General features: G+C 61.9%; 2 protein-coding genes across 3 annotated transcripts; one reads left to right on the forward strand and one right to left on the reverse strand.

Annotated features, from left to right (window-relative positions):
* Window positions 1-761: 761 nt before the first annotated feature.
* CIAO3 (cytosolic iron-sulfur assembly component 3) lies at window positions 762-8,530 on the forward strand (the record flags this gene model as incomplete). 2 transcript variants are annotated; one of them, XM_080702312.1, is made up of 11 exons in its annotated part: window positions 762-827; window positions 1,902-1,997; window positions 4,551-4,694; window positions 4,922-5,054; window positions 5,723-5,857; window positions 6,139-6,257; window positions 6,801-6,930; window positions 7,257-7,329; window positions 7,582-7,719; window positions 8,052-8,209; window positions 8,292-8,530. In XM_080702312.1, the coding sequence occupies 11 exons, from the start codon at window positions 762-764 to the stop codon at window positions 8,528-8,530; spliced, it is 1,431 nt and encodes a 476-aa protein (XP_080558438.1). The 2 variants fall into 2 exon arrangements, with proteins under 2 accessions (XP_080558438.1, XP_080558439.1); XM_080702313.1 differs by having other exon boundaries at window positions 4,925-5,054.
* A 777-nt stretch (window positions 8,531-9,307) lies between these two features.
* Window positions 9,308-11,857, reverse strand: HAGHL (hydroxyacylglutathione hydrolase like; the record flags this gene model as incomplete). The annotated part of the gene is given in 15 exon segments (XM_080704021.1): window positions 9,308-9,474; window positions 9,703-9,706; window positions 9,709-9,779; window positions 9,782-9,785; window positions 9,967-10,015; window positions 10,017-10,063; window positions 10,248-10,351; window positions 10,420-10,480; window positions 10,483-10,536; window positions 10,609-10,627; window positions 10,629-10,727; window positions 10,795-10,856; window positions 11,232-11,359; window positions 11,508-11,604; window positions 11,666-11,857. Coding segments are annotated over 15 exon segments (1,158 nt in total).
* Between the last annotated feature and the right edge of the window lies 1 nt (window position 11,858).

Consider the following 11,858-nt stretch of genomic DNA (forward strand, 5'->3'; position numbering starts at 1 on the left):
GGCTGGCCTCAAACCTGCGATCCTCCTGTCCAGCCTGTGTTTTCTCTTACAGACTTGGATTTTGTGGGGGAAAAGATTGAATGCCCCTGAAGGTCTACACAGCAAACGCTCCTGCAGCACTGGGGGATCCTGCCCAGAGACCCTCCTGTGCCTAGGCCCAGCCGGAGCCCTCTCCCAAATGTCTTGCCCAACACACGCCCCTCTCCAAACTTCAACAGTGCTGTCTTTTGCAAACCAAGGCATTTTGGTGAAGCTGGGCTTATTTTGTGCTTTTTTTTTTTGGTGGTGCCGGGGGCGGGCCCGGGCGGGCTCGGGGCGGGCGGCGGCGGCGCGCTTTCCGGCAGTGTGGCGGAAGAGCCACTTGGCGACACCCGCGCGGCGGCGGCGCGCTTTCCGGCAGTGTGGTGGAAGAGCCCGGCGCTTCGCGCCCTTTGGCGACACCCGCGCGGCGGCGGCGCGCTTTCCGGCAGTGTGGCGGAAGAGCGACTTGACGACACCCGCGCGGCGGGCGGCGCGCTTTCCGGCAGTGTGGCGGAAGAGCCACTTGACGACACCCGCGCGGCGGCGGCGCGCTTTCCGGCAGTGTGGCGGAAGAGCCACTTGACGACACCCGCACGGCGGCGGCGCGCTTTCCGGCAGTGTGGCGGAAGAGCCACTTGACGACACCCGCACGGCGGCGGCGCGCTTTCCGGCAGTGTGGCGGAAGAGCCCGGCGCTTCGCGCCCTTTGGCGACACCCGCGCGGCGGCGGGCGCGGCGGTCATGGCGTCGCCCTTCAGCGGAGCGCTGCAGCTGACCGACCTGGACGACTTCATCGGGCCGTCGCAGGTGGGCTGGCCTCGGGGCTGGCGCTCGGAGCTCCCCGCGGGAAGCGAGGCGCCCGGCCCAGCCGCGCCCGGGCCGCCCGGGGGCGCTGCCTGCCGCCGCGCCGGGCGCCGAGGAGCGGGAGGCCGCCCGCGCCGGGCAGGGTGCGCCCGCCTCCTGCAGGCGGTGGGGCCGGGCGAGGAGGCCGGGGCTCCCAGGCTCTCGTGTGCCGAGGAGCGGGCGAGACGCGCGCCCTCTCCTGCGCGGTGTGGGAGGGCCGCGGAGCCGTTTCCAGGGACGGCCTTCCTGCGAGCCCTCGCCTTCACTCGGGCCTCCGCGTGCCGCCACTGCTGTGCGCACGGAGGGTGACGGCCGGGCTGGCACCGGCCCTGGGGGTGGGTAGCGTGCGTGCGCCTGCAGCTCCGGGGCGAGGGCCACGGTGTTAGAAGGCAGCGCCTGGGCAGGGCGTGGTGGGCACGCTTGTAATCCCCGGCTTGGGAGGCGGAGACAGACGATCGAGGTTCGCGGGCAGCCTCAGCTCTTAGGCCCTTTGCAGCTCAGTGAGACCCTGTATCAAAATAAAGAATAAAGCCGGGCGTGGTGGCGCACGCTTGTAATCCCCGCGCTTGGGAGGCGGAGACAGGAGGATCTGGCAGGTTCGAAGCCAGCCGGGCTGGCTTAGAACACCCTGTTTCCAAAAATAAAAAAAAAGTATGAAATAGGTCTGGGAGTGTAGTCTGGAGGTAGAAGGGCTTCCAGGAACCCCAGTACCACCATAATAATAATAATAATAATAATAATAATAATAATAATAATAATAATAATATAATATAAAAAAGAATAAAGAATAAAAAAAATATAGGGCTGGGGGTGTGGGTCGGAGGTAGAATGCCCCTGGGTTTCATTCCTAGTATCAAAAAAAAAGAAGAAGTAGAAAGAAAGCAGAGACTGGTGTGGAGCAGGGCCACCCGAGGACCGCCTCCGTGGCAGGAGGATGTGGAGCCAGCGCCCGCCTGGACTGCGCAGCCTCTGGGCAGAGCCCGGCACCGCGCGGCCAGTGCCCTCACAGGCCTGTCTGGGGCTGGGGTCTCTGGGTAGGACTGCATCAAGCCTGTGAAGGTGGACAGGAAGCCGGGAAGCGGCACGGCCAAGATCCGCGTTGACGACGATGGGAGTTACTTCCAGGTTAACCAGGTGAGGCACGGGAAGCCCCGCTACAGTGCAGCGGCCTGAGACTCGCGTCTCAGCAGTCCTCCAGTCATGGACTGGGGAGCACTCAGGCTAGCAGCAAGCATGGCCTGTCTGCAGAGGCCACCCTGTCTGCCCCTCAGTTGCAGGATTTCTGGTCCTGGCGCTTGTTCTTGGAGCCCGCCTACTTCCTCTTAAGGAGGATAGGCTACTGATGTGACTGTTAGCACTGACTCCCAAGCCAAGCAGGCGGCACATGTCTATAATCCCAGTACTGGAGGCTGAGACAGGAGGTTACAGGTTCAAGACTCTCAACAAACTAGTGAGACCCTGTTTCAAAATAAAACATAAAAATGGAGCCGGGGCCGGGCGTGATGGCGCACGCTTGTAATCCCTGCGCTTGGCAGGCAGAGACAGGAGGATTGTGCTGCTTCGAAGCCAGCCTTGTTGGCTTAAGAGACCCTGTTTCCAATTAAAATGTAAAATAGGTCTGGGAGTGTAGCCTGGAGGTAGAAGGGTTCCATTCCCAGTACCACCACCACACACACACACACACACACAAAATAATAATAATAATAATAAATAGGGCTGGGGGTGTAGCTCGAAGGTAGAATGCCCCTGGGTTCCATCCTTAGTACTGCAAAAAAAGAAAAGAAAAATGGAAAGAAGATCGGGCTGAGGGGTATAGCTTGGAGGTAGAATACCTCTGGGTTCGGTCCCTAGTGCTACATACATGCACGCACGCACACACAAAGAGCCAGGGGTGTAGCTCATAGCTAGAAGGCCCTGGGTTCAATCCCTAGTACCAAAAAATATATAATAGCAATTGAGCAGAGCCAGGTGTGGTGACATACACCTGTAATCTCAGTATTTGGGAGGCTGAGACAGAAGGATCACAGGTTTGAAGACTGCCTCAGCAATTTAGTGAGGCCTCCACAACTTAGTGAGACCCTGTTTCAAAGTAAAAAGAACATAAGCCTGGTAGAGTGGTGCACACTTGTAATCTCAGTACTTGGGAGGCTGAGACAGAAAGATCGCAGGTTCACGTCCAGCCTCAGCTACTTAGTGAGGCCCTTGGCAACTCAGTGAGACCCTATTTCAAAATAAAGAATAAAAAATAGGCTGGGGGTGTAGCTCAGAGGTAGAATGCTCTGGGGTTCCATCCCCAGTACCGAAAAATAAAATGAAATGAAATAAAGAGAAAATATGACTGGGGAGCCGGGCATGGTGGCGCACGCTTGTAATCCCAGCATTTGCGAGGCTGACAGGAGGATTGTAGTTTGCGGACAGCCTCAGCTACTTAGGCCCTTTGCAACTCAGTGAGACCCCATTTCAAAATAAAGAGTAAAAAATAGGGTTGGAGCCGGGTGTGGTGGCGCACACTTGTAATCCCAGCATTCAGGAAGCTGAGGCTGGAGGATCACGGTTCGCGGACAGCCTCAGCTACTTAGTGAGGCCCTCTGCAACTCAGTGAGACCTGGTTTCAAAATAAAGAATCAAAAATAGGGCAGGGGCTGTAGCTCGGAGGTCGAATGCCCCTGGGTTCCATCCCCAGACCTGCAAAAAAAAAAAATAATAATGTTGAAGGTGTAGCTCAGAGGTAGAATGCCCCTGGGTTCTATCCCCAGTACTGCAGGAAAGAAATGATAGGGCTGGAATGCCGGGTGTGGTGGTGCATGCTTGTAATCCCAGCACTTGGGAGGCTGACACCAGGAGGATCGCACAGGTTCAAAGCCAGCCTCAGCTACTTAGGCTCTCAGCAACTTAGTGAGACCCTGTTCCCAAATAAAATATAAAACAGGTCTGGAAGTATAGCCCAGAGGTAGAAGGCCCCCTGGGTTCCATACTCAACACCGCAAAAAAAAAAAAAAAAAAGCTAGGAGCCAGGAATGGTGCCACACACACACTTGTAATTCCAGCATTTGGGAGGCTGAGACAGGATTGCAGCTTCATAGCCAGCCTCAGATACTTAGTGAGACCCTGTTTCAAAGTAAAGAATAAGCCGGGTATGGTGACACATGCTTGTAAACCCCGCACTTGGGAGGCAGACAGGAGGTTCGAAGCCAGCCGCGCTTAAGAGACCCTGTTTCTAAATATAAAAAAAAATAAAAATAGGTCTGGGAGTGTAGCCCGGAGGTAGAAGGGCTTCCAGGAACCCCAGTACCACCAAAAAGAAAAAAATAAAAATAAAAAACAGAGCTGGGAGCCAGGTGTGGTGTTACCCACTTGTAATCCCAGTATTTGGGAGGCCAAGACAGGAGGATCGCACAGGTTCAAGGACAGCCTCAGCTACTTAGTGAGACCCTGTATCCAAATAAAGTATAAAAAACTAGGTCTGGGAGTATAGCCCGGAGGTAGAAAAGCCCCTGGTTCCATCCCCAGTACCAAAAAATAAAGATAAAATAAAGAATAAAAATAGGGCTGAGAGTAGAGCTCTGAGGTAGATTGCCCTGCGTTCCCTCCATCCCCAGCGCTACACACACAGGCACACAGCAGGGCTGGGGGTGCAGCTCCGAGGTGGAGCGCTGGCCTAGCGTATACGAGACCTCGCTCCTGCAGGATGGGAAGACCCAGAGGCTGGAAAAAGCCAAGGTCTCGCTGAACGACTGCCTGGCATGCAGCGGCTGCGTCACCTCTGCAGAGACAGTGCTCATCACCCAGCAGAGCCAGGAGGAGCTACGGAAGGTTCTGGATGCCAACAAGGTGGGCCGATCCGCGCGGCACCGTGGCGTGGTGGGGGCAGCCCGTCCGACGCCGCGCCCTGCCGCCAGTGGTCTCTGCGTCCGAGCTTGGCCAGGGCCCCCGTGAATGAGTCCGCACTGGCTCTGGCGTGCTGTGAAGCGACCGCCTTGTGGGCACCCGGTGTGCGGGCTGCTGACGGGCATCTGCACACGGACCTCCAGAGCCGGCATGTCCCTCCTGCTTTGCAGACGGCAGCGCCCGGGCAGCAGCGGCTGGTCGTCCTTTCTGTGTCTCCCCAGTCTAGAGCCTCGCTGGCAGCAAGGTTTCAGCTGAACCCGACAGACACTGCCAGGAAGTTAACTTCATTCTTTAAAAAACTAGGTAGGCGCGGAGCCTTGGGTGAACACAGCTGAGCAAGAGGGCGTCTTGTGTGGGGGCTCCTGCCTGAGTCAACCCCGAATCTAAACACTCAAGCGCGCTATTCAGTGTGACTTCAGCCCGAGTCTCACTTTGACAGCTGAGCGCGGCGGTGCTGAAGACAAGCTGTCTGCGTCCGGCTTTGCACTTTGCCTGGGCCTGCTCTTATTCTCTCAGTTACGCGCGCGCACGTGTGTGTGTGTGTGTGTGTGTGTGTGTGTGTGTGTGTGTCTCTTTTGCTGGGGATTGAGTCCAGGGACATTCCACCTCCAAGCTACGCCCCCCCAACCCTATTTTCATTTTGCAACAGGGTCTCACTAGGTTGATGAGAGTCTCACTGCTTGCTGAGGCTGTCCTCGAACCTGTCATCCTCCTGTCTTGGCCTCACGTGTACTGAGATTGCGAGTGCGCTACCACTCCAGCCTTCAGTCATTGTTTTAAGGCACATGTTCCACATCTGTGTCAGGTTCTGGGTCAGGTCAGCTGTGGCTGATCTCTGGGCTGGTGTGCTTTGAGAGCAGAGCCCTATGCTTGGCTGGGATGGGCGGCGCCCGCCCCGCTGGCACAGGACAGAGCGTGTGCGCTGGCTCTGCCAGCGTTGGGGCTGAGGCAGGCCTCCCGTCCCCTCCCAGGGGTGCACTTCGTCTTTGATACCACCTTCTCAAGGAACTTCAGCCTCCTGGAGAGCCAGCGAGAGTTTGTGCGGCGGTTCCAAGAACAGTCCAGCACCAGGGAGGCCCTGCCCGTGCTGGCTTCCGCTTGTCCAGGTGTGTCCATGGCAGTGTGGACAGTGGGTTCGAGTGCAGTGAAAGCTCGACCTAACGGCAGCAGCTGGACTCAGGGCTGGGTGCGGGGCCGCGGGCCTAGCGTCGGCAGCAGGCAGCTCCCCTGCTCGTGACGAGCCTGACGGGAGGCTCTTTAATGCCGTGTACCTTCTTGTCAAGTTGGTCCACCCCCAGAATGTCATGTCATGCCAGCAGAGGCTGTGGGTGAGCGCCCCCAGAGTGCCCTGTGCCCCACCAAGACCCGTTGATTCCTGTCAGCTCAGGCTGGATCTGCTACGCGGAGAAGACCCACGGCAGCTTCATCCTCCCCTACATCAGCACAGCCCGCTCCCCGCAGCAGGTCATGGGCTCCCTGGTCAAGGACTTCTTCGCCCAGCAGCAGGTAACGGCGCTGTGCTGCCCTGGGAAGCACACTGCAGAGGTGGCCACGGGAGGCGGAGTCCTCCGGAGGCCCAGGGTCGCACGGAGCTCGAGGGCCTCGCCCGCCTGGTCAGCAGCTCCGCCCACCTGGTCAGTGGCTCTCTCTGTCCTCACCAGAAGGCCTGGCTGGGACACGAAGGGGCCCGTCACACAGCCAGCAGGGCCGGGCCCAGCTCCCTTAGGCTGCTGGGGATGGGTCCTCACCCCAGGCCCTGCTCAGTGGCCCAGGACCTAAGCCTGATGCCCGCTGCCCAGCAGGGTGGGGTGCTCTGGGGTCCGCCCTGCGCCACGCTCCCTCTACCTGTCTTCCCTGGGGACGCAGAACTGCAGAGGCAGGAGACCTGTCCCACTGGGGCTGCCGTGAGGGAGCTTGGCCGCCATGGCTGGGGAGGCCTCCGGGAGGCCCTGCGTGGCTGGTGCCCCCACGTGGGGTTGCTCGAGGTCCTGCCTGCAGGGCGCCGCCTCCTCGCTGGGCGGTGGGACCTGAGCTCCTGCTCTCCTGCAGCACCTGGCCCCCGACAAGATCTACCACGTCACAGTGATGCCCTGCTATGACAAAAAGCTAGAAGCATCCAGACCCGACTTCTTCAACTCGGAGTACCAGACCCGCGACGTGGACTGCGTCCTCACGACAGGTGGGGCCAGCGCGGAGGCTGTGGGGGAAGGCCTGCCTCGGCGCCTCCTGTCTCCCTGAGTGGGTGGGCTCTCCTCAGCCAGCCCCTGGGGGCCAGGGAACCTCAAGCCCCTCACCTCAGCTCCTGTCCCCACTGCACTGCAGCCCCCACCCACAGAGCCAGCACGGGAGGCTGGCCCACCTCGCACCACCCAAGGCGGGCGCGCCGAGGGCTGGGTGGGCCCTTCCCACCTCGCTGGCTGGGCTGGCCCTGTGGGGCGCTCTGCCAGGGATGCAGACGACTGGTGCTCCTGGGCTGCTAGCGCACAGTGCTGTGGTCCCACACAGGAGAAGTCTTCAAGCTGCTAGAAGAAGAAGGGGTCTCGCTTCCAGAGCTGGAGCTAGCCCCCCTGGACAGCCTGTAAGTCAGCGGAGGGAACCCAGGACAGTGTTGGCTTTGACGCTGCCCGAGGGGTGGGTGGCGCTCCGCGTGGCGTTTCTCGGGCCACAGAAGGGCCGAGCTCCTGTCAGAGTGGAGCCTGTGGAGGTCTGGGCTCCCCAGGATGAAGCCCTTGGGATGGTGACAAGACGCTCCTTTGTGTCTGACTCGTTCCCCAGCCAGAAAAGCCGAGGCCCCGCCCTTCTCGCCCACACTGACCTGCCCCTCCCCCAGGTCCAGCAGCACGGCAGCGGAGGAGCCCACCAGCCACCGGGGCGGGGGCTCGGGGGGCTACCTGGAGCACGTGTTCAGGCACGCAGCCCGACAGCTCTTTGGCATCCACGTGACTGAGGTCGCCTACAGACCCCTGAGGTCAGTGGGTGTGCCGGGCACGGGGCGGGTCTCCCGGGCTGGCACCTGGGCCCTGGGTCCTCAGCCTCAAGGGAGCGGGGGAAGACCCTGGAGCACTGGGCATGAGCAGGGCCTTCCCTGCCAGCCAGGCAGCGAGCAAGCCTGCTGAAGCACTGGGCCCGCACCCCTCAGCAGAGCCCGAGGGCCCGTGGGCAGGCGGGTGAGGGTGGGGGCCGTGGGGCTTTAACCCATCTGGGAGGGAGGCCGGGCCCTGCCCGCACTCACCACGCCTGGGCGCGCCCTCGGGCAGCAGCCCAGTGCCCCGCCGGCGCACAGCCCTGTTCTCTGCCCAGGAACAAGGACCTCCAGGAGGTGACCCTGGAGCGGGAGGGGCAGGTGCTGCTGCGCTTCGCCCTGGCCTACGGCTTCCGCAACATCCAGAACTTGGTGCAGAAGCTCAAGCGGGGCCGCTGCCCCTACCATTACGTGGAGGTCATGGCGTGCCCCTCAGGTGCTGCTCTGGGGGTGCGGGGCACTGGGCGAGTGCTGTGGCCCGTCCTGGCTCCCTCCTGATCCCGCCTGCTCCGCTACAGGCTGCTTGAATGGGGGAGGCCAGCTCAAGGCCCTGGACGCGCCTGGCCGGGACCTCCTCCCGCGAGTGGAGAGGCTGTACCATGCCGTCAGGACAGAGGCTCCCGAGGACGTGCCCGGGGTCCAGGAGCTGTACCAGCACTGGCTGGGGGGCGAGGGCTCGGAGCAGGCCAGCCGCCTGCTGCACACGCAGTACCACGCCGTGGAAAAGGCCAGCTCTGGCCTCAACATCAGGTGGTAGGAGGCAGCCCCAGGCCTCCCGGGCGCACATGCCAGACCTCAGGATGCCCCTACGTTCAGGGTGAGCAACAAGACGTATCAGCACCAGCGCCAAAGCGGGATACAGCTCTACACGGGACTTTCCGGGCCAAGACCCACGGCCAGTAAGCGTGACTGTAGCCTGCACTGGCTCCGTGGGCGGGGGTGGCCCAGGATGCCCATAGCTCTGTGGGGTTCCAGAACTACCACTGGCCCTTGTGTGGACACTGCCTTCCCGGCTGCGATGCCATGCTGGAAGATCCCAGTGGCGCCTGGGGGTCCTGTCCCTGGTTTCTGAAGTTGCTCCAAAGCTGCTCTGCTAGGAGCAGGTGACAGGACTGGACCGCTGGGCTGGCCTAGCACGGGGTCCTGCACAGGGTCCGCCTGCAGGAAAGGGGTGTGAAGAAGCTATGGACTGAGGTCGGTCATGTATCTGTGGGCTGAGTCCCTTGGGCAAGGCCGGACCATACTCCCATGGCTGGCTCTGGCAGGTCCCACCTCTAATAAAAGGTCATGCCTAGCGCCTCTGGAAACAGCTGCTTTCTCAAGCATCTGGCACTGAAAACAGCCTCTGAGCTTTATTCACTGTTCACGGCCCACGCAGGCTGGCTGCTCTGGGACACAGGGTCTGCAGCCCCTGCCCGGCAGAGGCAGGCAGCACTTGCTGGCTCCCAGGCTGTGTGGCCAGCAGGCAGGGCCTCCCAGGGACGTCAGAGGTCGTCCTCTGTGGGTCCAGGAAGCCTGAGGTTGGGGGTACAGCTCACTTCTGCCAGGGCGCACCCAGCAGCCCCCACTGCAGTGCCAGGAGAGCCCGTGCCTGTGGCTGCGGCGGCTCAGAGGCCCGCTGGAAGCTTGCGCACTCCCTGCACAGCGCCTCCAGGACCTCAGCTGGGGCCTCGTGGCCTGTGAACTGGTGCACCCCCTCCTCTGCCGGGAGGGAAGGCACGGCAGCGGGAACCACTGGCTGGCCAACACCCATGGGGTGGGAGGGGCGCAGCAGCAATGGCCAAAGGACTTAACGAGGGCTGCCCTAGTGTCAGTGAATGGCCCCCAAATGTCTGCCGAGGAAGCCCCAGGGATGCCTGGCTGGGCCTCCCAAGGCTGCCCTGGGGCGCTGGCTCGGCCCCACCCACTGAAGGCCCTGGGTGGCCACACTCACGTGGCCTGCAGGAAGGGGTTGTACAGGAGCTCCTCGCCCAGGGTGGATGGCACAGTGGGCACGTCGTCTTCACTCTCTTCTGCAAGGGCCACAGCTGGGCTTTTGTGGCAGCCCAGGCCACTTGGATCTGGCCACGAGGGAGATAGAGCAGGGCAGCACTTCCCAAGCCCGGCCAGTGGTGACCAGAGGCTGGTCATGCTGACCCTGGGCCAGCTCTGGGAAGATGACAGCCCCCCAGCACCCCCCCCCCCCCAGTGTACCTGGGCCCAGGACAGCTTGGCCTTCGCGTCCTCCTTGCAGGGTTCCACTCTGTGCAAACGCCAGGTTGCCCAGTGTGTGCTCGTGGCCACAGAACATCTGGGGAAGGAGGGTGCTCAGGGGTGCACAGAGCTGCCTGGCAGCGGGGGCGGTCCAGGCCCCTGGCTCTGGTCTGGCCTGAAGCATCTGGACTGGGGCAGGGCCGGTGCAGGGCATAGGGCTCCCAGAGAAATCACAACACCATGCAGAGCCTGGACCCCACAGGGCCGCTGAACCCACTCACCGTCTGGGGGGGCAGTGTGGCCAGGGTATCCACCAAGCTCTGGTACATGTGCTGGGTAGTGCCCTCCAGGTGCCAGCTGCAGCCAGCCACTGACAGCGCGTCCCCTGGGGAAGAAGGGTGGGTCAGGGGCTACAGGCGAGCAGAGGTGTGGGTACACCAGGGGCTGGGGTACCTGAGAAGAGGGCGGGCGGATCCAGGGGTCCATCCTCCCACACGAAGTAGCTCATGTGGCCCTGTGGCCCGAGGTGTGGCTGGGCGTCAGGAGGCAGCGCATGCGGATGGCCCCAAACTGCAGCAGACGGCAGGGCCTGTGAGGCGGGTGGGTGGCCTGGCCCTCCCAGTCCTCGGGACGCTTGCTCACCCGCAGCTCCTCGCTGTGCCAGCATATGGGTCAGTGCACAGATGCACTCGTCCCTGCCCATCACCATGAGCCCTGGACACAGCTGCGCCAGCTCCATGTTCCCCCACACGTGGTCCCCGCAGACAGGGCCGCGGACTCGAGCCTGGGGTAGGCGTCCTCACACCTTGGTGCTCCCATCACGCTCACCAGTGGTGGGTGGTCAGCATGGTGGTCAGAGACACCCCTTCCCGGTCCGCAATCTCCAGCGGCTGCAAGGGACAGGGTGAGGTGCCGGGCATCCCGATGGCCACTCCCTCCCAAATTGGGGTGCCAGGTCTGGAGTGCCCTGGACGCAGGGCAGCACAGGGTGGAGGAAGGACCCAGCAAGCAGCTACTGAGGGCTCAGCGTGTGTGGGGACAGTTAGGTACTAGGCTAAGGGCAGGGATACCCAAACCAGCCTTCATTTAGGGGAACCCCAAGACAACCAAGGAACCCTGAAAGCCAAATGACCAGAGATTCGGGAACGGGAGCCAGGTCTGCTCCAGCCAGGATGGTCCAGAGCCCTGGGAGGGAAATGGCAGGCGGTGCCCAAGGCTGCCTGGGCCCACAGTGCTGCACCCTGCTGCCTGCAGCTGGCCCTCACCCTCTTGGGCACGGCTGCGTCCATGGACACCGCCTCCCGGGTGTGCTCGATGACCAGGTACATGTAGTTGTCCTCAAGCACCGGGATGACTGTGACCTTCACGGTCACAGAACTCGGCCACCCTGCACCTCCTCCAAGAGAGGCCCCAAGCCCACTGAGCCCATCTCCCAGGCGGAGTGAAGCGGGCATCAGACCCTTCCGCACAGCAGCGGGGTGCAAAGGAGAGCCGGCTCCTGGCACCTTCCGCTCTGGGTACCACGTGATGGCCACGCCCACCCTGGTAGCCATCCTTCCCCGTGCCCCGCCTCCCAGCAACGGTGCCCTCCAGGCGACCCCCTCTCATGCCCCCGCCGCAGGCCACGCCTCCCCCGGCCTGCCCCAGGCCAAAGCAGGACCCGGACCTGGACAGCCGGTTTCCACCCCCGTCACTGCACCTGCAGTCTGGAGGACTCTCGATGGGTCACCAGGCAGGACAGAGCGCCCAGCTGGGCCCCTGGCTCCTCCTGGCTGGAGCCTGTACTTACCCGCACTAGGCTGCAGCATAGCGCCTGCACAATGGGATGCCGCACTCGCTCTCCGACCTTGTACCCCTGCTGGGCGCCACCTCCGGGAAGTCCTCTGGGCATC

The sequence above is a fragment of the Muscardinus avellanarius genome (assembly GCF_963383645.1).
Source record: "Muscardinus avellanarius genome assembly, chromosome: 10".
Classification (NCBI taxonomy): domain Eukaryota; kingdom Metazoa; phylum Chordata; class Mammalia; order Rodentia; family Gliridae; genus Muscardinus; species Muscardinus avellanarius.